The 26,014-nt window shown below is 41.1% G+C and overlaps 1 protein-coding gene across 3 annotated transcripts in view; it reads left to right on the top strand.

Moving 5' to 3' along the window:
- Positions 1-26,014, top strand: part of LOC129771202 (glutamate receptor 1-like) — a 479,865-nt gene that overhangs the window by 236,290 nt on the left and 217,561 nt on the right. For all 3 annotated transcript variants that reach the window (XM_055774616.1, XM_055774615.1, XM_055774614.1), the window contains exon 2: positions 20,402-20,554. In XM_055774616.1, coding sequence (XP_055630591.1) covers positions 20,402-20,554 — 153 coding nt within the window. The remainder of the gene's footprint in view (positions 1-20,401; positions 20,555-26,014) is intronic.

The following is a 26,014-nucleotide window of genomic DNA, read 5'->3' as shown; positions in this document are numbered from 1 at the left end:
CCGATTGTCCTGTCTCGAATTTCTTTGTGAATTTTCCTGTGCGTTTTATTTTTACGGATGGCTTGCAGGGCCTGCACCAACCCCCTGTCTCGCCGGAGGACCGTCGTGCACAGCTCTTTTTAGAGTCCCCGCTGGCACGAAGACAGTGATCAGCCGCCCCTAACATGGGGATCAGACGCTGTTTTGAGCCGCACCTCCATGGTGAAGAGGCTGATAGGCCCCCTTCCCTGTCAGCATACGACCAAGATCCCACCGGGGTTGGTTACAGCCGGTACCACGGGGAGGTAGGGATAGGAGTTACTGGACAGGAAGCTAAGGACCACGAATGGGGTCTATTTTATGCCTGCAGGTACGCGAAGTACCGATGGTACGCTTAGTCCAGTCATTTACCAACCCGATTTTATGTATATGAAGCGATAAATGCGAGACTCTTCAAGTTTTGCCCAAATAGAACAGTCCCTCAAATATCGTTTTACAGTAATTACAATTACAGTTTTATGAACTCCATACAATTACTACACGAATCTTCAAAGAATTTTTTTCATTTCTTTAGCATTGGAATGGATAAAAATTTGTTTTATATAAATCATAACCAATCTTCTTTAAATAAAACGATTGATCAGGATCCAGTTTTCTTCCAGTTTTTTTGAGAGCAATCTTCCAGTTTTTTTGAAAAATATTATTGGCAACCCTGAGTGTGAATGGTGAACAAAGAAACGCAGAAGGCGATCTATTTCCTGTTGACTGTCACTCTGACTATCATTCAATTGCGTTTTCATAATGGTAATTTTTGAAGGCAAATGTTTGAGTTCATTTAATTCAACTTTATATTCAATTTAATTAAATCTAATCGACGACATACAGATTTCGAACGTTCATAACTCGACCATCGTGGTAGATGGCAAATATGTTTGGAACTCGGAATTGAACTCGATGAAACGATACAAAGAGTTGGTTTTCAGGCCGTCTGGTGAAGAGAGCACTCAATATTCAGTTCTTGAAGAGAATCGAAAACTGCAGCGCAAGACCAACTACTTAGTGATTGAATAACCAGCCATTGCATAGTGCATAGTGCATAGGAAATCACCCACTGCCCCGCGGCGAAGTGGGTGATTTTTTTTCAACCATGAAGTACCCTTCTGAATCATATTTCGGACACTTTAATCTAGTATCTTAAAATACTTAATGCACTGATGATATAACTTTAAAATTAATATCACAATTGCTTCTTCAGAGTAATCCCTTGGTTTCACTATCATTTCATATGGGAACTACATTTGAATTTTAACATAATCGGCAAATATCTATCAACACTACTCACTTTCGTTTGTGTTTGACGTTTGCTGAGCGTAGAATTTACCCGTTCATCAATATTTAAATTTCTCCCGTGTTTCATCAGTTCTCATCATCGTTAACGGTTTACTGTGATTGCTTGGTGAGTGTTTCGCAGTTGACTAGAAAATATATTCAAGTGTAATGTAATTTTCGTTCAAAAAATTACAAAATAAAGTGTCAGAAATTTGAATTCAATCTGTCCGAAATTTGATTTAGTGTCCGAAGTTTGATTTTTATTCGCTTAATTTAAAAAGCATTTTATTCGATGATTTGTTTATGTTTTCAATCAAATAGGTACCAAAGTAGAAAGCTTAAAAGCATATTAAACTAATTTATTAAAAATATCAACCGAGTAATATATTTCTTTTCTGCATCATATGCCTTAAGCGTCCGAAATATGATTCAGAACGGTAGTAGAAAAACAGTTGCGACATGACCATTATCAGCAAACTCAGCAACATAAACAGTCGTGGCATGTTTTTTATCGTTTCATCAAGTAGTAAATGATCAGCTTTATTCATAACTAGTTTCCAAAGGATTTCCCGCTGTGGATTTTTGAGTTCAAGCGTTCAGAAGCACGTTTCCATCGGTGAAACATTGCACCACCTGACCAGAGCTTCTGCTCTCGATTTAACCCGTGAAAATTGTTGTTGTTTTGAATCGTAGTCAAATGTAGATTAAAATGTTCGCCATCAGATGGTTTAAATGTGTCATTTATCAGAAATATAGAATAATGGTGGTGGAACATACATATAATCGTATGTGACCGTGTGTAGATAAACTGGAAATAAGACTGCCGCGTTAGTTGTCATAGTGATAAGCGAGTGATTGAAACAAATAATTTCGTGACGTAGGACCCCCTAAAGTTCAATTTTATCATTATCCAAACGCACTAAATCTCATTTTCTGATTTTCCTTATTTTTTGCTTCTCAAATTGGACCGACCAAAACGAGCATCTTAAGTTGCAGCGAACCAAAATTCATTCACCCGGCTATCGACCAGACTGCAGCGATCCTCGATGCTTTTTTTTTTATTCTTTTTTTGAGAGGCTTTCAGCCTCCTGGGCTGGTTCGCCTCTGTAGCGACGGCGGTAGACATTGCCGCATGGTTAAACAAATGACATAAAATATACATAATAATTAACATAAATTTGAAATGGGACGAATAACAATTAGAACAATAATAATAATATTAAGAACATTTTAAAACATTTTTAACTAATTAAATAAAAATTATTGGTGTTTCTCCACTTGCTGCCTACTTGCTGGATCAGATGGCTAGGATGTCCTCGGACCATGGCTCCAGGCCAGTGGAGAGGAAGCCTTGCCGTTGAAGATGCCGAAGTGTTCTTATTCCCCTTCATCGTGGAGGGGAAGAAACAAGGATCTTCGTGGCTGATCCATTGTTCACGTGTTAGATCCTGAAGAACAATTCGGCATCTTTCAAATAGCAGAAAAGCGCTGCTACCCTCGCTGAATCGTCGCTTAATATGTCCCGTACACTCCCGCTGATTCCATAGCGATTTCGCAGATCATCAAATTTGGGGCAGCCACACAGGAAATGTTCGACGGAGTTGTGGATTTGGCAGTGGTCGCAGAGTAGACGGAAAGGTCCTCCGCTGAATCCGTGCGAGACCGAGCAGTGGCCGGTTCGCAATCTAGATAGGATTCGTTGTTCTCGCATCATTTTAACGTCCTCGAATCCCGCAATCGAGCCCTTAACCTTTCTGAGGAACTGCCCTCTCTCTGCGAACCACTGTTCGGACCAGAAGGTGCGGAAAGAGTTGGTGATCCACAACTTCATGTCATCAAGCGGCACCTCCCGAGTGAAAAACGGTTCGATGTGACCGATTCCGGCAAATCGGTCGGCCGCTTCGTTCCCTGCAATGCCACTGTGTCCTGGAACCCACATGGGCACAGTGTCGGGCAATAGGTTCTTCCTGACGGCCTGTACCCATGGGTGTCTGGACCTAGTCGCACCGATGGCATCAATAGCACTTGCAGAATCGGAGACGACCAGCAGCGGCTTGGGAGATGGGAAGGTGGTTGCCTCAAAAATGCCGGCCACCTCTGCCGAGAAGACCTGGCAGATGTCTGCGACTTTTTTGCTGGAAATTAATCTGTTACAGCAATCGCTTACCCCAAATCCTACTCCTGATGGTCCTTTTGAGCCGTCCGTATACCTGATTTCGTGGAGACGGTATTTTTCTGCAATGATGGCCTTGAAGTGCTCTGGCAGACCGGCAGAGCTCACCCCGGCTCGGAAGTTGTTCCTGATGCCGTTCTCCACGAGAACAGTTGGGAACCTCCAGTCATTCGCCCCAAACCAGGATTGTTTTGCCATCGGGGGAAGGTTGGAATGCGCCACCCGCTGCAGTATCGTGTTACTGAGGACGATCAGGTGGGTCTCTCCCCTACCGCTGGTTTTCGACAAAAAACTGGCAGTCCTAGTTACAATGGTCGAGTCGATGATTAGGTTGAAGGGGGGTTCCCCAATTTCAGCGCAGACGGAGGCAGCTGGTGTTGATGGTAGGAGGCCGGAGACAGTCCGTAGTGCCTTATTATAAATCGGTGCCAGAGTTTTTGGGAGCTTATCTCCGGCCAAACACGTCAGCTCGAGACCATAGGTGAGGCGGCTGCTGATGATAGCTTTGGCCACCCGTAACCTGATCTTCCTGTTGTTGCTCCGGTGTGGTTTGGAAATGGTTTTCAGAAGGTTCAGCCGGGTGGCACAGCTCTTTTTAACTTCCTCGAAATGGCGAAGGAAGCTAAGTTTGTGGTCGATCAACACCCCGAGGATCTTTAATGTTTTTCGACGAGGAATGTGTTCTTTGTATAGTTGGATCCTGGAGGTGGGACCTTGGTGCCTGTGGCCGCATATCACCATATGGCCGCTCTTCTGCGCTGAAAGTTTGAATCCTCTCTCGGCCGCCCACCGGCCAATGGCGTTGGTAGCTGCCTGTATCCTGATGCGTGGGATCCTGTGGGTGTCACCCACGGCCATCAGAAGAATGTCGTCCGCGTAGACGAACACGAAGACTCCCCTAGGCAGGACCTGGAAAAGACTATTCATGGCGACGAGAAAGAGAGTGACGGCAAGAACAGAACCTTGAGGTACTCCTGTCTCCTCGTGGAAAACTCGGGAGCTGATGTTACCGATTTTGACTTCAATGGTTCGGCGTGTAGCGAAGTTTTTGATGAAGTGAAGTAGTTTGCCGTCAATTCCCCATCCTGCCAGAGTTTTCAATACTAACGGGATCCATGTTCTGTTATACGCCTTTTCCAGGTCCAGTACCACCATCTCCACATGTTGACGGTTCCTGTTGGCTTCGGCTATCACGTCTCCGAGGGTCGCGAAATAGATGTTGGTGCCCATACCCGGCCGGAAGGCGAACTGCCGATAGTCCAATTTCCTGTTTTCGGACAGAAAGGTGACCAGGCGTCTGTTCGCCATTCTTTCCAGGATTTTGGATGAACAGGAGGTTAAGGAAATTGGACGGTAGCCTTTGACGTTGTTGCTGCTTTGGCCGACCTTAGGTATGGGTATTACTAGGCTGTGTCTCCAACCCTCGGGAAATTCGTGTGTACTCCACAGGTCGTTGAAGATGCCGAGAAAGACAGACTGTCCAAGCAGGGACAGTTGTTTCAGCATCTTATAACCGATACCGTCAGGGCCGGTTGATTCACCTTTCGCAGAACGTAGAGCGACGGAAAGTTCCTCGTAGGTGAAGTTCCGACTAAGAAGATTATTGGGACGGCTCACCGGGACCACGAAGTTGGTGACCGAAGCGGTATTCGCTCCCTGTCGGCGGATGAACTCGGGGTCATATTCGGAGATGGAGGAAAGTCCCGCAAAATATTCTCCGAGTGTGTTCGAGGTATCTACCGGATCGTTAAGGGTTACACCGTTCACTCGAAGGATGGGGTTGTGTGGTTTCCTCTTTCCATTCAGCGCGTTAACTCTACGCCAGAGATCCGCAGAGGACTGGTTCTCGTTGATAGATTCCAGAAAACCAGTCCAACTTTCAAGTTTCGCCTTCCGGATTAACCGTCGTACCCTGATGTGTTGCGCTCGATATCTGTTCATGGCAGCTTCCTTCATTGGGTCTCCGAGTGGTAATCGTTTAGCCGCACGAAGAAACTTCCTCCGCTTCCTGACTTCCCCTTTGATATCCTCGGATCACCAATGCAGCGCTTTTTTGCCCGGAGTGGCTTTCGTTCTCGGGATGGAGGCTTCGGCGGCCTCCATGATGATTTTGTTGAAAGTGGCGATGGTGGTCGGGTTGTCCCTAGATAGCAAGAAGTCGGAGGTTGTTCGAAAGGCTACCCAGTCAGCTTTTTCGAAGATCCATCTGGGTCTGCGAGTCGTTAGCGGTGGCGGGCCGTTGAAGCTAATGGTTATTGGGTGGTGGTCACTGCCATGAAGATCGTCGGCTTTGTTCCACCCTAGTCTACCCACCAAGTTGAGACTGGCTGCTGAGATATCAATGGCTGTGGTGCTGGTGCCTCTACGAAAGGTGTCCGTGCCGTCGTTTAAGACCGTGAGCTCCTGCTCCTCCAAGAGGTCGGCGATGATATTTCCCCTGACGTCTGATGATTGCATTCCCCAATTGCGGTGATGAGCGTTGAAGTCCCCCAGGATGACTATGGGGTCCTCCAAACCTTCTAACGCCTCAAGCAGCTTCCGTCGTAGTTCCGGGATTGTGCCACACGGCAGGTATATGCAGATGATGGTTATCGGAATCGGGGCCTCGATTCGGACTGCTATTATTGGCAGGTCGGTGGAAATTTGTTTCCACAGATGGGGAATGTTTTTTTGGACGCCTAATGCAACGGAGTGTTGCAAGACGGAGCCCCGCTTGGTGTGCCAGTGGAATTTACCCCCGAGGATTTTCTGGATGTTTGTTGGGGAAATTCGATTCACCTCTTGGAGTGCGATGATAGACGGGCACAGCTCTCGGTCAAGGATCTCCAGTTCACCTAAGTTGTTGTACAGCCCATTGATATTCCATTGAAGAGCGAGGTTGGTGGACGTGTTGGTGGGAAAATCTCGCTGCTGCGGGTGGGTGGTGTGGCGGGGAATCGGAGGTGTAGTGGTACTGGCTGCGACGATTCCCGGTGGAACTCCACCGACGATAAGAGGCTGGGTGGCCCTGCCACTCGGAGGCAGCCGGGGGAAGGTGGTAAGGTTCGTTGAGGAGTTGGAACTCCCGGCCATAGCTTGTGTGAAATCTCCTCGGCTGCGTCTCCATGCATCGTAGTCAGCGTTAGACCGTGCTACAGTTGGCAAAGGCGGGGCAGGCCTGGTATGTACTTCCATAGGAGTGGTTGTGGTGGCCGGATTGGCCCTAGCGGCAAGACGAGCGGATCTTCGGCGGATTGGGGCATCAACTGTGGACGGTGTTGTGTCGGCAGCTTGAAGGGCCGCAGTGACAACGATGGGCGCTGTTGTTGAACGAGGCAGCGGTGTACGACAGCTGGGAGTAGGAGTCTCGGCCAGCGTTCGCTCACTTGACCCGAGGGCGGGAAAGAACGATTCGGCGTCACTGTAATCCTCTATACTGCTTTGCGGCTCGGTGGCAGAAACCTCAATGATGTCGATACAGGGCAGCGGGAGTCGAACAGTATTGATAGAAGGAACATCAGCGAGATCAATCGGGGAACGAGTGTTTCCACCCTTGTGCGTCCCGAGATCTGAAGCAGTTCTCACGCTGTCCTTCGGGGAACAGACGTTACCGTCCTTGTGCGTCCCGATTTCAGGTACAAGTCCCACGTGGTTCGTCGGGGAACAGGTGTTGCCACCCTTGTGCGTCCCGAGAGTTGGATCGTGGGATACTGCTTCTCTCTGGTGCCGAGGGTAGTCCGCCGGTATCGGTGGGGGTATATCGTCCGTACTGACGGGGCCTCGAATACCAGGGAGTATCGCTGGGTTCCTTTCTTCCTCAACGTTGGTTTTTTTCTTCGTCCGCAGGCTGCAGAGGTTGTCCAGCAGTTCCGGTGGGGGTGTTACGTCCGTACTGCTGGAGCCCTGTATACCTGGGGCACTGTTGCTTCGAGGTGTAGTAGTACTGGCTGCGACGCTTCCCAGAGGAACTCCACTGAGAATAGCGGGTTGAGTTTCCTTGCCTCTCAGAGGCAGCCGAAGAAATGTGGTGAGGTTCGTTGGAGAGTTTGAACTCCCGGCCGTAGCTTGCGTGGAATCTTCTCGACTACGTCTCCGAGCGTCGTACGTGTCGGTGTTAAACTGTGCTACGACTGGCATAGGTGAAGCTTGCATGGCGTGGACTTCCAGTGGAGTGTTTGTGGCCGCGGGAGTGGCTCTGGCGGCGAGGCGAGCGGATCTTCGGTTGGTTGGGGCATCAACTGTAGACGGTGTTGTGTCGGCAGCTTGAAAGACAGCAGTGACAACGATGGGCGCTGTTGTTGAACGAGCAGCGGTGTACGACAGCTGGGAGTAGGAGTCTCGGCCAGCGTTCGCTCACTTGACCCGAGGGCGGGAAAGAACGATTCGGCGTCACTTTAATCCTCTATACTGCTTTGCGGCTCGGTGGCAGAAACCTCAATGATGTCGATACAGAGCAGCGGGAGTCGAACAGTATTGATAGAAGGAACATCAGCGAGATCAATCGGGGAACGAGTGTTTCCACCCTTGTGCGTCCCGAGATCTGATGCGGTTCCCACGCTGTCCTTCGGGGAACAGACGTTATCGTCCTTGTGCGTCCCGATTACTGGTCCAGGTCTTACGTGGTCCATCGGGGAATAGGTGTTGCCACCCTTGTGCGTCCCGAAAGCTGAATCGTGGAAAACTGCTTCTCCTTGGTGCCGAGGGTAGTCCGCCGGTACCGGTGGGGGTATTACGTCCGCACTGACGGGGCCTCGACTGCCAGGAAATATCGCTGGGTTCCATTCTTTCTCGACGTTGGTTTTTTTTCTTCGTCCGCAGGCTGCAGAGGTTGTCCAGCAGTTCCGGTGGGGGTGTAACGTCCGCACTGCTGGGGCCCTGCACACCTGGGACACTGCTGCTTCGGTCGGCGACAGTTCGTGGTGAGGGACGCCGGAGGTTGTCCGTCGATTCCGGTGGGGCTGTAACGTCCGCATCTACGGGGCCCGATCCTCGATGCTTTCGAAATAGCTTTTTTTCCAATGTCGAGAGTTAGTTTTAATTTTCTTAATTTGTCTTTTCTATCCTTGAGGTGCGAATGAACAGAAAAAGTTCAAAGCCTTAACATTTCAACAACACTACTACTAAGCACAATTTGAATATATCAACACCGTTGTGGAAGCAGTCGTAGCTAACCATCGTGCATCATTCAAGGAAAAAAAAAGAAGCAGCACTATAAATATTGACTTGCTGCTGCGACATACCTTCCTTTTTTTCAACTTGCAAGCGACACGTTCGGACGCGTTTTACGCTACTCGGAAAAGTAAATCGCGCGCCTATAGATGAAAAAATCATCAGCTGAAACTCAAAAAACTTTATCTGATCACAAATCGAAGAGGAAACAACGTGATCACTTAGCCGACGACAAACAAAATGAATTGCTACAGCAAAATCCGTTTGCCTCGTTGGCGGACTGTTCTCTCAAATCGAGATGGATGACCCGAGTACGACTCAAAGCGAAAACTCCAGCGGAAGGAAGAAGCAGCCTCCCTTAGTAGTGAAAAACGTGGTATTTGCGAATCTAATCAGCTCTATTCGAAATTGTGGTGCTACGCCGTTTTATAAAACCACCCGTTTCGGAACAAAAATCCTCTGCAACTCCGCCGAGGAATATAAAACAGTTGAAACTCATCTACAGAAGTGCGAGTATGAATATTACACACACGACAAACCAAGCGAGCGGCCATACCGTGTTGTGGTTCGTGGCCTTCCAATGATAGACGCAAACGAGCTTCTAACTGTTTTGAAAACAGAATGTAACCTTGATGCTCAAGCCGTTCACATCATCAAGCGTAAGGAAAATTCTCCTCAACAAAATGAAGCATTGTACCTCGTACAATTCCCGAAAGGATACACTACTCTCAAGGAGCTGCAAGGAGTGAATTATATCGCTAACATCGCTGTGCGCTGGGAGCCATATCGTAACATACGTGCAGACGTCACGCAATGCATGATTTTTTTGTTTCATGGCCATGGCACCAGAAACTGCCATTTGAAGAGCAGATGTAACAACTGTGGATCAAATCACACCACCGAAAAATGTCCAACGAAGACTGATACGAGGGTCACTATTTATATTTCGGGAATAGGAACAAAAACAAATAGTTAAGCTGCGAATATATTTTTATTGTTTTTCAAAGTACTCGCCACGATGATCGATATGCATGCGCTTAAACTAATTTTCAAAGCATTTATTCCAATCGACACGAGCCTTTTTTTGAGCGATTGTCAAATTATGTGGGATCCAACGTGAACATAATTTTCGCACAACTAAGTGTTCATGTAAAATCGCATATATGCTGGTGGAACTAATGCTTAGGGATGCCTCAATCTCACAATAGGTTACATGACGATCTTGCTTAATCACTTCGTGCACAGCATCGATGTTTTCTGGCAGTCGATTTTGGACGACCTTCACGAAACTCGTCGGACAGCGAACTACGACCACGATTGAATTCACTATACCAGCGATACACAGTGGTTTTTGATGGAGCTTCATCGCCAAGTTGATTGTTGATTGACGCACTCTTGTTGTGATAATCCACGTCGAAAGTCGTAAAAAATCATCGCACGAAAATGTTCACGATTCAGTTCCATTTTTTTGCCGAGACCAAACTTTCAACTAAATATAAAATAAACAAATAGCGTCCGTATGACAAAATGTTCTGAGTACGTATATCGTCAAAAATGTCAAACTTTACGATGGAACCGTCAGATGGACTCACATGACATCAGTGTTGCCAATTCCCGAAATATAAATAGTGACCCTCGTATAACAAAGAAGTGTGCAAATTGTAATGGTGCTCATCCAGCTACGGACCCCGAGCGAGTCGATTATTTGCGTATACGGCAACAAGCAACGAATTCCAACCAGCCAGGTAAAGGACCCCCCAGTAGGCCTCCAGTATCTGAATTTAATGAAAAGGAGTTTCCTTCAATGCAAAAACCCGCAGAACCAGTTAGACCATCCAACCCAGTGAGTTCACAATTCCCAAACAATTACAAACATCGTTTGGATCCTCGCATCAGAGCCGGTATGCATGAGACAACAACAAGCTCCACTTCTTCGGACAATGCACAAATGCTTTACAACTCAGATGAGCTAAGCTGTGGTCTATTTTCAACGAGATCTTCGATCGAATGAAGCAGTGTAAAACTCGTGAGGATCAGGTAAAGGTCATCGGTTAGCAAATATGGGGTCAATTGAACCCCGCAATATCAAAATTGTGAACTGGAACGCTCGTTCAATTCAGGCGAAAAAAGTAGAATTGAGTAACTTTCTAACTAAAACCAGTATCGAGGTAGGAATAATAACGGAAACCCGGCTGAACTCATCGTTAAATTTCTCGCTCCCGAACTATTCTATAACCCGGTTAGATCGTCCTGACACAAGAGGTGGCGGTGTTGCAATCGTAATCAGGCGTGGCATCAGATTCGAAGTAATTGCTCATCCGAAAACGAATATGATTGAAGCAATAGGAGTGAAAATCTACACACTACGTGGCGATATAACGTTTTTCGCTGTATATACACCTCGGCAATGCATAGATAGCAACGGCTCAGCCAGATTCTTTTCAGAAGATTCGGAAAAGCTCACCAATACCAGATCTCGATTCGTGGTAGCAGGAGACCTCAACGCTCGTCACACATTATGGCGAAATCGTCAGTGCAACAAAAACGGTAAAATACTGGCTGGCCATTTATGCTTGAGTACGTGTTCCATTCACTTTCCGGATGAACCGACTTTTCTCTCTATATTGGGAGCAACTACAACACTGGACTTGTTTCTCTCGGACCTGACATTATCGAAACCTGTCACCCATTATCAGTTGAGTTCCGACCACTACCCGGTGGTGTGCGAATTATAATGTTCTCCGACTCCAGCTCCTGCCGTGAAGAGAAGAAACTATCACGATGTTGACTGGTCAGCTTTTAACCAACGGATGGATTATCTTCTTCCCGACGATCTCGTGTTAGCAGGTACTCACGATATAGACAACTATCTGAACATTTTCGAAAATGCCGTTCATACTGCAGAAGATGCCTGCATCCAATGGATTCCGATCAGGCACAATTTCATCACAATTGATCCCCATACTAGAAATCTTATTCAGCAACGAAATGCAGTAAGACGACAGTTCCAACGTACAAAATGCTACTTCAAAATGCGTGAACTCATCTTTCTGAATCATCACATTCGAGACCGGATGATACACATAAAAATGCGAAGTTTGCCGAGGACATCGAAATTTTGGAGTACTATTCGCCTGCGTTTTGGAAATTAACAAAAAATTTAAAACAGAAAGAAACAGAAAGCCTTCGACAACGTTTGGCACGAAGGCCTAATTCACAAGCTACTGCGAGGTAATTTCCCAACATATCTCATCAAAATAATAGATAGCTATCTGAAAGGAAGAAATTTCCGAGTGCATATCCCAGGTGCCTGGTCCGAATTACACGATGTTCCTGCAGAGGTACCACAAGGCAGCCTTCTTGGTCCCTTACTCTACATCGTATATACTTCTGATGTTCCGCAATTACCTGCTGGCTGTAGTCTGGCATTGTATGCTGATAATAGTGCGATCTTGGAAAACGGCAGAACACCAGCAAACTATCGATTTAGACTCCAACAAGGAGTATCAAAATACGTAGCGTATCTCCAGAGCTGGAAGATAAAAATAATCGAAGAGAAAAGTCAAGCTATTCTCTTCAAACGCCGCAAATCACAGAATCTTTCACCCCCACCAGATTGCTACATAAGTATAAACGGGTGTCCGGTAAAATGGCGCTATGAAGTAAATTACCTCGGCGTCACTATTGATGAAAAATTAATATATCGAGCTCACACGAACAAACTCCGAAGCAGATGTATCGCGTTGCTGCAAAGCCTTTATCCGCTGATAAATCGGCGCTCCAGACTGTTACTACGAAATAAAATATCGATCTTCAAATTAATAATTGCACCTATGGTAAATTATCAACATTAAAACAAACTATTGAGAACTATTCTAGATGCACCGCCTCGCACGAGAATCAGTGAACTACACTACGCCGCCGGATGTAAAACAATTATGGAGCGAATAGACGACTCGTATGAGTGGCTAGTTGCAAGTACTGCCTCGTCCGAGCATCAGCTTATTCGAGAGCTGATTAATTAGATTTAGGTTAAGTAGGTTATAAAATTAAAATGAAACAACGATGATAATCATCAAAATCGACACAAGTTAATTAACCAAATTATAAAACATATATTTAGAATGTATAACTGAGATTTAAAGGATGAAAAATGAAAATTGTAACACTTTAATATGACAAAACTGTGCACCGTGCAAAAGAATTGAAATAAAATTGAACTTCAAGTTAAAAAACAAAAAAAAGCGACATACCTTCAGTTTTTGGTTCGCTATCGAGCTGAGCGGACATGCAAAGTTGTTTGCTTTAGAATTAATCATCAAAGTAAATTGTGCAATTCAGAGCATGTACTGACGTGCAGCTAAAGCGGAATATTATGAATTGTCTCGCTCTAGCCATCGAGAAGCCGACAGCCACACACAGCGGTTTCGCTCGATATGAAACGAGAGCGATATCGCTTCGAAAGGACGATGGTGTGTTTTGAATGAAAGATATAACACACCAATACAATTTAGATGTTATCTAAATAAAATCATGAATCATACTGCTTCCACAGAACCACGCAAAACAATGGCTCATTTTAGAGCCACTGAAACTTTAAAAAAATCTTGAGTAATATCCGAAGTAATAAAAAGCGAGTTGAATAAGCCCTACGTCTCGAAAATGCGATCGTGTCCTAGATTTTATATGGAAGTTTTTTTTTAAATGGAAGTGAAATAAGATTGTGTACGTGGGTAACAATATTCGTGTCAGGGGGAGTAGAAACGTGGGTTCAAGTCAGGTTGAATGAAGAGGCAGATTTGTATTCATTCACTAGCTGACCAGGCAAACGTTGTTCTGATAAATAAATTATCTCTAGTGAATATTTTGGGTGTTGAATAAAACACACTAATGTATTGTAAGTGTGTTTGAATATTTTAACGATCTTTAAAATAAATCGAATGTGACCGATAAAAAAACGAATTAAATGATTTGAACGAAAGGTTATATGATGTTTCTTGGTGTATTTCATTAACGTAACTGACATGTTTGATCTCTTAAAAGTTAAACATCAACTGAAAAAAGTAATATAAGTTTGTCGTAAAGTAGAAAAAATGAAATATAGAAAATCAATATTTATTGCTGTCTCCTTGTTAGAAAATACGTGCATGTGATTTTCAACATGGCTTAGTTTATAACAGCTTGGTCTCGTTCATAAATTGGAAAACAGCGATACGCCAGCAAACTTCAATTGAGCTGATTAATCGGCCTGTTTGGAATCGCGTTATTTTATCATTGTCATTCAATCGAGGAGTATTCACATCGGTAATCTAAGTTTGAAACACAGCCATATTGCTTCCTTTATTCATGGATGTTTTTATTACTCTTCACCGATTTGCAGAACTCAATATTCATATATGCATATGAGTGATCGGATTTTACAATTCGATCGAAATCGACTTTTACACTCTTAAATTCGTTCGCCTTGTCGCGAAACAATGGTCAAAATAAGTCATCCGTATTTGTGGTTCAATTTACTCTCTATTTGATCGGCATAATTCCGGAAATAATTCTAAATTGTTGAAATTTGAATGAAAATTATTATTCTATTTCGTTTGGATGCTAAATTTGTTTTGAATGTGTTTGAATGCTAAATTTTGCGTGTTTATTCCACCCGAAAAACCATTACTATTTTTACTTCATAGAAATGGAACATGGAGACCAATGTTGTTTACGTCGAATTGCGTGGCAAGGTTGTCACATTTGCTCAACTCGATTGCACTTGAGCTTAAACAGAATGCAAAATTGCGCTTTTTCCATTCAACAGAATACAACCAACAATATGTGGGGACGAATACGATCGAACTTCATTTTGTGTTTGAACACACGCGCAATGTCATGACAATGCATTGCGCTTTGGCCTGGCTATAACTAAAGCTGTGTCGGCGTTGCTCATGATAGTGTCTCGCAAGTGAATGTATTATTCCTCGCACCACTTTTGTTGATTGTGTAGTAAGAACTGCAGTCGTTCACTCTCTACCTTCGCGTATATGTCGACCATAAATTGTTGGCACAGCTTACGATATCTTGAATTGGCGTTTCTTGACCATGTCAAATCACCATATGATAAACATAAAAATCCTTCGAGCGCGCCCTCTATTTGTTTTGTCGCATGTTCATAAATATTAAATCAAAATGAGAAATGATGTTCATAATGAATTAAGTATCTGTGACGGGGTCTCGTTGGTCTAATGTTTATGCAAGAGATTTTTCGTTAAAGAAACCCTTCTGACTTGCACTGTAGTCACGCGTATTCTAGAGCTTGCCACTCCAGAATACATTCATGGCGTATTGTTCGTCATAGAAATCTCAACTTTTTACTAATAAAAATGACGCAAGTAGTACTACGTTGAGAAGTCAAACCTTGGGAACGTTAGAACCATTGAAGAAGAACATAGCGAGGGTCGTATGAACGGTGTGTGTCAACGATGAATTCCAGATTATTGTTTTTTCTTCGCATTAAATTTCTCGTGTCACCGTGCTATCATGATTCCAGCAGCGCTTGTGCTTTGGATTTACACACGTGCTCTCCAGCTGATGTTTTATCAGGGTTGACGGCAATGGCGTGATTGTCATTTTGTAATCCTAGCAAATATGATTTGAAGAATATCGATAGCTCATTGTGCTCATTCAAAAAGGCTTCCAGCTCGTCGGAGATGCTCCCTGCTTTAGATGAATTGATGTTACTTGTGTATTTGTAGATGGATGTGCAATGAAGCGAGCGTTACGCCATCAGTCATTGAACAACTTAAATAAATTCGTTCGGAATAGGGGTCAAAATTTAAGGTTATATGTATGGTATGAAGTCAAATGTTTGAAAACAAATATCCAGATCTTTTTTTCTGCATAGAGCCACCCTATTCGGTATTAAATGTATGGTTATCGGTATCCTACCGGTATCATATATAGTTTACAACCTATTCTCATACCTACCAAGTATTTTGAGTAAAATTTCATCAAAATCGGTCGAGCCGTTTCGGAGGAGTTCGGTAACAAACACCGCGACACGAGATTATATATATATATATATATATATATATATATATATATATATATATATATATATATATATATATATATATATATATACATAGATTTGTCAATTAGAATAACCTTTTGCTAGAAAAGTTCATCAGTCATCATCGCTCTAAACGCTCGTCAATTCATTTTCTAGTCAATTCAAATCATGTTGACGGCAAAGACCGAAGTAGTCCTAGTCGAAGCGAAGCTACTGAGAGGAGAGCAGATTTTCATTTTTCATCTTCGAAGATTTCGGGCCCTGTTGACGATTTCGTGAAGATCAGTGCTGCTATGTCATGGAGGAAAATTATGTATAATTTTAAGGCATTTGTTCTGTAACACTTGTAGTTTTTTTTAACGATGAGTTGAAGCACAATTTGACCACGTCATAGAGGAGCGTCATAGTTGAACGAAATGCAGTTTCATGCAGTAACTTTTTGTTTTCTGAATGCAATTCAGATTTACTATTGATAAAATAATATAGACGAATTTCATGCCAACTCGACTGGTCATTGGCAGCAACATCTCAGATTGTAGAGGAACGGTGTGAATCTAAAAACATTAGTAATTTAAGCAAACTTTGCATACTTGAAATCTTCGAAAAAGAATTGGACTAGTTTTTGAAAAGAGCCAAAATATTTTTCTTAATTTTTTTACAAAAATTTATGACTCACAAATATTACAAATTAAAAAAAAAATAGTTTGTAATAAAGTTTTATTAATAGAATTTTTGTGTGTAAATTCTTGCTTTTGACAAGTTCTTGACATGTTTCTAAATAGAAAAAAGTTTGTAGTACATGCATACCGCGATAATTTATCCATCGAAACGTTACGAGTTAAATATTAATAGTAATTAATAGTAAAAAATAGTAAAATAGTGAAGTAAATAGTAAAAAAAACATGAAAAAGTGGTTGTTGGAAAAACTTGGAAAAAGTGCTTCAGATGTATCCGCAACTTGTTGGAAATTGTAAGGTCTTTGAAATAAAAAAAAAACATATTTTTAAGAAAAAATTAAAATTAAAATTCAGTTTTACAATCGTGGAAACTCATTTACCGATTTTTCTCCGCGGTATCGGTTGAACGACATTTCCTGAGACACAAATCGTGAACATTATCAGCATAACTGTGTGGAATGAAAATTTGTGAAACGTTCCAACCATAAAGATAAACCTAAAGAACAGAGTTAAAATCCGTAACATTCTGAGCTCGGCAATCGGCATAGGAAAGGGTAAACCAGAAAGTTGATAGTAAGTGCAGAAGTTCCAACCTGAGTGTGGTTTCCATCCCAAATAACCGAGAACCAATCTTTTTACTTAATTCGAATATTGTAACAATCTAGGACCTGACTTTGAATCTAGAATCTGGGTCTTGAATCTGAAATCAAAATTTTGAGTTCTGAAGCTGGAATCTACGATTTAATTCGGAATTAGCATTTTTAATCTGAATCCGAAATATGATTCTATCTATCTATTTTCTATTTAATCTATTTTAAACTTATATGTATTTCTTTTTTAATTTGCCTAAAATATACGTAAAATCCCAATTTTTCATCCTCTCAATCCTATCCCTTTTTTTACTTTTCATTTCGCGATTTTATCATTTTTGTACACACAATACCCAAAAAAATTATAATTTTTTAAAAATCAACCGCTACTCATTTTTCAAACATAACGAATTTATTTACGTTGTTCAATGACAAATGGCGCTACGTCCGCTTCATCGAAATTTCATCCATACATGTGCAAGTGACCTAAATTTTATTAAAGCCAGGTGCATCTTGCCTTATCGAATGAGCACCATGAATTATTGAAATTCACACATGTTCGGTATACAATGAGATCCTATCACAGGTACTTCATTCATTATGAACATCATCACTTATCTGCTGCTGTATCGGTAATTGGTGCTATTAATAACACAACAATGGAAGCCCCATATCAACTGTCCCGCTGTGAACGGTCAAACTGTGAACATTCGGACAATATGAGTACTCATACGCCGAAAAAGGTGACATTGTGTAATTAACAACATGCTTATCGATAAGATAGGAATACTCTTACGCGTAAACGGCTACTGCGTAATTTGCAACATTATCGATTATCGATGAATAAATGTACACGAATAAAACCGTCTCTGCTACAGCTGAATTGTTAAATTATCCTAATCAAAAAACAGATGGGATCAAACAATCATCAATTATTTCGAATTAATTTATGAATATGTGATGACAAGAGAGTGCGTTCGATGTTTTTTTGATGTGTATCGTATGATGATTCGACGCAGTCAGGGCAACGTTTTTCTACGATGTCGTGAGCAGTGCCAACAATTCAAGGTCGACGTGTACGCGGCGAAATAAAGAATAAATTCACTTGCGAGATGCTATCATGAGCTACGCTGACACAGCTTTTGCTATTGCTAAAATAGAATGCACTAGCTGACCCGGTAAACTTTGTCCCGCCCAATATTTGTTTTTTGTTATCAATACTTTCAAACATTCACGTTTTCTTACTATGAGCAAGTTAATGGGTCCAATCGCACAACTGTTCATTGATTGATCTTCTATTCGACTCCGTTGAATATACCTTTTTGTATAAAATTCCTAGTATTTCTAACAAAACTCATCATTATAATATTAGATTATTTTCAGAGACAATTCTCGTTCAAGAGTTTTCAACCACTTGCAAATAACATGTTTCTCCGTTACATGGAATAAATGTTTTATACAGAAAATATAATAGAATAAAGACAGCCCTAAATCGGACAATTCCTTCCTCGAGTTCTGCTCTTATCAACACATCCGGCGATCCTTTTTTGGTATAGATAGAAGAAGATATAGGAGTGCGTTTCATCACATTGAAATCCATTTCCAGTTTCGAACAAAGATCAATTTCGCTAGCGCAAACATCAAATGGGCTAACAGCACTTATCACTATGTAATTGTAGAACATATGGGAATTTAATTTTCCGAATTTTCCCTTCTTCCTTCAGAGTTTTCCGAAAATTTTCAATTGTCATGTTTGGTTGAAATATGTGTAATATTTTTATGGAACCTCCTCTCCATTCAAGAGGAGGAGAGGATGTCATACCATCATAGAATCATTTCTCATTTCTCAAGTTTGTGTTTCATTTGTATGGCAGACCCCTTAGAGAGTTAGAGAGGAGCGAGTAGTGTATTCACCATAGAAACGTTTCATGCCCCGTAAAACCTTCACATGCTAAATGTGGCTCCATTTGCTTGATTATTTTTCGAGTTATGTAGAAATTTGTGTTTCATTTGTATGACAGCCCACCCTTAGATAGCGGGAGGAGTGTCTAATCACCATAGAAACATTTATTGCATCCTAAAACCTCCACATGCCAAATTTGGTTTCGTTTGCTTGATATCTCTCGTGTAATGCAGAAATTTGTGTTCCATTTGTCAAAATGTTAAAGGATTTTAGGGTGGAAAAAACATAAATTTTAAAACATAAAATATAAATGGAAATTAATTATACCGTATCAAAAATATATGCTATTCAATAGAGGAACACATCTTTTGCAAGTGGGTAAAAATCTTGAACGAAAGTTGTTTATATTTATATTATGGGTAAAGTTTTGACAGATGTAAGTAAGAAATATAGAAAAATAGTTAAGTTAGTGATAGTGCTATGTCTCTAAGTATTCAAATAACATCGAGTCATAATTTTAATGTTGACAATTTAAAATTGCTCTCAGGTCTGTTGTTTGGATAGAGAATAAATTGCTCCACAAATACGGATGAATTTGTTTTTGTTTTTTTATCAAGGCAAGGTTGGCACATTTGCATAGAACGATTAATTTCGAGCCAAACGGATTTCAGAATGCAAAAGTCGATTTCGATCGAATCGTGAAATCGTTGTGTAGTACCATATTCGCCTCAGCTGAGCAAAACAATGCTCATATGATTGTTGAGTTCTGCAGTTCGGTGAAGAGTAATAGAAAAATTACATGAATAAGCGAAGCGAAATGGCTGTGTTTCAAACTCAGAATACCGATTTGAATACTCCTCGATCGAATGACAGCGACAAAATTATGTGCTACAAAATTGGATGGTATATCCACTCCAATGAAGTTGTTTGTCGTATCTTTAAGTTCCTAATTCATAAACGGGGCCCAACAGTTATGAACAAAACGGTAAGCGACCATTTTTCATCGACGAAACAGCAATTGAACGAAATTAATATTGATTTTTCTACCTTCATTTTGTTGCTTTTTTCACTTCACACTTTACTTAACATGCTAACACCTCACATCAAACTTGTCAGTTACGTAAATAAAATACATTGAAATAAGAAAATTAATGGTTCGTTTTTTATTGTTATCGACGGTCATCGTGTACAGTTCTCCATTCATCTGTATGTCACGAATCCCATTCTCACATATCCGTTTGACGTTCATAAAAAAAATGGATAAAAAAGAATGAAACCATTCAAACACACTTAAATACAATAGTTATTTAGAAAATGAACAATAAAACAATGAATATTGAAAGCAATCTATCAAATACTGCACAAACACTTCAATCTAGATTTTGAAGAATTTAATTGACATGCATCCAACGTTTATGTTACAAGATTTGTTAGTGAAACTATATTTTTTATTTTAACATACATTCTGCTCTGTTCTTTCGAACACCCAATTCAAGAAAAGATTATAAACCACTAATGAAAATTTACCTATTTCTTCCATTCCAGGGGCCATCTTCGAGCAGGGAACGGACGAGATCCAGTCCGCATTCAAGTTCGCAATGCTGAACCACAACATGAACGTGACGTCCCGCCGCTTCGAGCTGCAGGCTTATGTTGACGTAATTAACACGGCGGATGCGTTCAAATTATCACGGCTCAGTAAGTACCCTATCAAGTGGATGCACAACGCCTTCACCAACCTTCGGCAGGGGGTGGTGGACAGTAAGCTGAAAATAATTGGACCCATACGAGCCCATCTGGCGGTCACATTTCCACACAAGTAGAGCGATTGTGCTGTGTTTTGTGATAAGCTCTAGCTGATAGCAGAATTTTCGGTTAAATAAATCGTTCCTGCCCCGGATCGTTGACCGGGATGTGATTGTTTGTGTTCTGGGTGTGTGTGTGTGAATCAGTTGTTTTATGTAAATGAAATCCTAAAATGAGCAATTATCTGAAAAATCAGCCAACATAAACGGAGCCCCACTCGAGTGGGAGTGGAAAAATGTGCTAATAGGATCTAGTGGCACTCCCACTCATCATTCTATTTCAGCAGTGTCTGTCTACACAAGCCTTTTGAGTACAAACACAAACATTTGTATAGATAAATACCCGCAGCAATTGTTAACCACAGCGTGAACAGAATAAATATGAGCACTCCCCTGATTCCCACACAGCAGCCGTGTGATTATTGCGATGAGAAAGGGTGGAACCGAGCCGTCCCATAACATCCAAGATAAATGGAGGCTCATCATATATGATCATGTACGATTGCAAATGAGTATCGTTTTATCGATGAAATGACTGCTCGGTGTTGATAACAGAGTAAAAAAAACTTCTAATTAAAAAACTTGTGTTACGCATTCGCTCAAAAACGAGAAATAAATCCACTTAAACCTGTCGTACCCCACGGTAGCCTACATCAAGTTTGCTCGTAGCGGGAGAAAAACATGTGCGCAAATTTATGCTACCAAAAACAGTACACACACAAGCTTTCATGTCAAGTCAAACAACATGCAGAGAAAAGCGCCATCGGTTTTATTTTTCATCTGCCATTGACGGTTATAATATTTGACAAACAAAAATAACTGCCCCCGCTGTTGACTGACGGCAGCAGCATCTGCCATCAAAAACACGTGGTAACAAAAATTTTTACCGCCACAAATATATACACAAGATCATTAACAACTGACGCATCGCTGCCCCTTTCCGCTTCCGCAGCCTTTCGACATCAAGTGGCCCATCATCGTGCCCTTCCTTTTTATTTTTTTTCTCTGTTACTTAGAACGGACACCGCTGTCAGCCAGAGATGCCAGACCTACGGAAATATATGGAAATATACAGATCTACGAAATTGTTTTGATGATCCTGCAGGCAAAACTTAGGGAACTTTGTCTCTGCATTTACACGAATTTGGCTTTCTGTGCATATTGTTTCATTAAATTCTGAATCCAAACATCCAAAAATCGATCCCTAACGACACCTCTGCACCAATACTACGAACAAATCTGGTGTATGTATAAATTTTTCAAGCGCAATACGAGAAACGTCATCTTCTGCTCTGGAAAAAGTTAGTTTGCGACGTCGGTAGGCGCTGAAAAGAATTTTTAAAACAATTGTTTTGAATTTTCAGGCAACTATAACAAAATATTAAACAAGTCTAGAATGAGCAACCAATGATTCAAGCATTATGAGCTAATATGTTCATCATGATATACTTCCCCAATTATTTAATTTAACTAAGGGAAGTGTACCTTTTTTGCTTACTTAGAATGCAGCATAATCAGTTGGCTTCTTTTGCTATATATTAGTTCAATAGAAAATTCAATTTCTTCCTTATATCATTCCAGCTGCAGTGGCTTGGGCATACGTGAAGAAAAGGCCAGGTAAAAAGTAAAAGAATGACAGTGTCCCAAGCTGCACGATGCTATGTAATCCCTAGATCTTCTCTACAAAAGCGAGTTAACGAGCAAAGAGCCGTTAAAAGTACTGCAGGAGGAAGACCCACTGCGATTCCGATTAATGTCGAAGCTCGTATTGCCTCGTTCATCAAAACGATGGAGAAATGGGGTTTTGGCTTATCCAAGACCGAGTTTCTACAAACCATCGCACAGTATCTGACTGAAAACAATGATCCCAATCCATTCAAATATTCTTTGCCCGGAGATGAATATTTTTATAACTTCAAGAAACGCCACGTTTTATCTCAAAAGAAGGCTCAATCTGTTGAGGTTGCACGGAAGAGAAATGTCGATCGATTTATAATGGCTAATTATTTTCAACTCCTAGAAAAAGTAACTCAGTAACTCCTGATCGAATTTACAATGTAGATGAGTCTAGTTCTGCCTTAATCCTACTCGTGTGAAGGTTGTTGGGGAGGAAGGGAGAGCAGCACACCGTAAAATTATTCGTGACGTAGGTTCTACTAAGAAACGTGTTCCAATTGCCAAGTGATTATGTTTTTTTTAATGATGGACTCACTTTGAAAAAAAATAATATGTTTTTATCAATTGCCTTCAAATATATACACTATTTGAGCTAATAAAAAGTAATAAGATATAGTTGCTTTATTTTGTCCTATGATTATGTATTATTATCCATTTATGATCATAAAAGGAACAATCATGATCCACTTACCCCTATGTCAAGGATCATGATAGTTCCTTTTATGACCTGTATTCTGTATTATGGATAGTAATACAGAATCATAGGACCAAATAAAGCAAGTATATATTATTACTTTTTATTGGCTCAAATCTTTATATATAAAAGAGAGTTTTACCCACGTAGGTATAACTCATCATCACGGGAGAACGGCTGATTAGATCTACGTCGTCCATATATTTTGTGAGTTTATCTCCACCCAAATTAGAATGATATACTACTTTGGAAAATATTTGAGATGATTAGAAAAATTCGAAATAATTGACTATGCACATCTTTATATATAAGAAGGATATTTAACACTAAACCTATAGGTATTTCATGTAGGGGAAAAGGAGGGAATTCGGACCCCCTAAGCAAATCGCCTAATATTTCAAACCAATGCAGTCTAAATAAAAAATGTCACATTGTATACTAAGCTACACTCGTTTTCTCTGAATCAATAATGTTTAATCAATATATCAAGCTTTAAATTACCAAATATATCAGAAAATAGAAGAGATGATATTTGGACATTGAAATTTGATGCGGGGTGATTTGGTCCAGTGTGTGTTTCATCGAAAAAAACATACTTATGTTTATGTGAAGTATTTTAGAATAATTTTACAATCAGTAACAATGTTCTGGGATTGATACCAGGTGTCTTGGCCATATTCCAGACCAGAAAAATTGGATTGATACCATCTCGAATTCTGCATGGATTTTTTCACTGTTGTTCGAGCTTTTTCAAACATTTTCGATGCTTGGTCAAAGAAAATCCGTTCTTGATGGCCTGAGTTGCTCTTTCAAGCTCCTACTTCTTCCAACGTTGTCTACCTACTGTTGTCATCCTCTTTCTGTAATTCAGCGGCATCTGGAATCAATTAGACCAAATAAAAACCTCAAATCTGTAGGACCAATTCACCCCACAAAAACGTGTCCATGTCACCCCACACATCATGCAAAAAAATTAAAATGCAATTAATTTCATTTATTGTTACCAAACTTACAGTTTCGCTGTATCAAAATGTTCCTCTTCTGTAGGCGAACAGAACTTTACTGCACAATACACGAAAAGTTTGTTTAATCAGCGGGAAAAACCTTAAAACCACGATCGGAAATTTCTCATTTTCTTACAATCAAAGTGCTTACTGTGTTCATGCTACCATTTTCTTCCACCTGTCGAATTTTACCAAAGTTTTTTACGTTAGTTACATACGGTTCATTAATGAAAGAGGTTGACGGCGCCAGTGGTTGTATGGTTAGCGTAACAGCCTCACAATCCGATCGGCCTGGGTTCAATCCCAGCTGGCGTCGTTGGGATTTTCTGAGGCGAAAAATCTCTGGTTACGTCTTCCTTCGGAGCGGAAGTAAAAGAAGTTGGCCCGGCTCATGAGTTGTTGAGTCTGATAGGTAGGAACAGGTGGAGTCGCCTCCCTGATGTCGGTGATTGGCACTAAAGTGGCGGAAATAGGCCGACGAAAAATAAGCGAAGATAAAAAAAAAAAAAAAAATTAATGAAAGAAGATGACATTATAAAAAATCCAAGTTGAGCCGTACTTTTTGAGATAATGGGGTGGTTCAAATCACCCCGTATGTCCAACTCACCCCGTGTTACCCTATACCTATTCCTACCACAGCGGGTCAAGTGACCCTTTATAAATAGTTAGTGAATAAATGACACTATTTATATAGTTTTGTTGAGAAACGTGGACTTACCATATTTCTCCTGTATATTTCGACATTTTGGGATAACAATTATTAGCCAAATATAAAAATTACAAGTTTTGACACACAAAATAGCACTGTACTGCTCATGTTTACATAGGAGACGTAATCACTAACACCATTAGTGTTGGTAAAACGCAATTTGATTGCCTTTTTTTGCCAGCAAGCGTAACCATGCAAATTTCCAATGAAATAATCTGTTCAGTTGAAGGATATTATCGGAATAAGAGGACCTAGGAGATTTTGAGAATCAAAACACATTCTTCCACTCTGGGATATGATAAGAACAGCAGGTTCGTGTTTTTTCAATTAATTGAATTTGTAAAAGCAGTTTGCAATGTTGGTAATTTTAGCAACATGATTTACCGATATCACGATCAATCGCATAAAAATGGTGGAGTGACATATACCAACGGAATGAGTAAATGCTGAGGTGGAACAATCCGATGTCGAATACGAGGAGTTATAATGCTAAGAACCAATATTATATAGATTCAAATGCAGAAATTTAGGTAATTATAACATTAAAAAACACAACTGATTCTCTCTGTTCATCGTGTACAGAAAATAGTAATTATATGAGCAGCGTTTCAATGGTTTCTTATATTCATCTATTAGGAAACACTAAGTAATAAGAGACTATCGTGACAGGCATGTTTGGGTTCTACAAAAAATGGGATTCAAATGTAGATTTAGATTATAGCACATTATATTCCCCGCGCGGCGAGTGACGTGAGATTGCGAAGTTTACCACTTTATTCTGGAAGGCACCTTACTTTTTAGCTCCTTTTTGATACCCGAGTCGATAACAAATGAGGACACGACTCCAAATCTCACCTAGTGACGAACTGTAGTCACGCCATTCGCCTACGGGAATGCAGTGACTTTAGCCATCTCACGTCATTCGCCGCGTGGAATAAGGGGGATTGACAGTTGTTATTTGCGAACGATGTATGAAAGCTGTATGGAACTATGTCTGTTATGCGGACAAACAGTGATTTTTCGGAAAGGTTTTTTTTTAAATTGCTCAAATGTTTTCGAACAATAAAATGTTTGTTTGCATGTTGAGCAGACAAAGTACATTGCATAGAATGCATAACGGCAAAAAGTCGATTTTGTTCATTTTGTCGTTTACGTCTCCTATACGAACATGGGCAGTGTAGCTTGGAATAGTTACTGTTAGCTCGCTTAGATAGCCAGCAAGACACTTATTTTTGATCATCCACTACACATTTACAAATAACACAAAAT

This window comes from Toxorhynchites rutilus, chromosome 2, assembly GCF_029784135.1.
Source record: "Toxorhynchites rutilus septentrionalis strain SRP chromosome 2, ASM2978413v1, whole genome shotgun sequence".
NCBI lineage: Eukaryota > Metazoa > Arthropoda > Insecta > Diptera > Culicidae > Toxorhynchites > Toxorhynchites rutilus.
The sequence above is the reverse complement of the archived record's forward strand: the minus strand, read 5'-3'. Positions and strand labels throughout refer to the sequence as shown.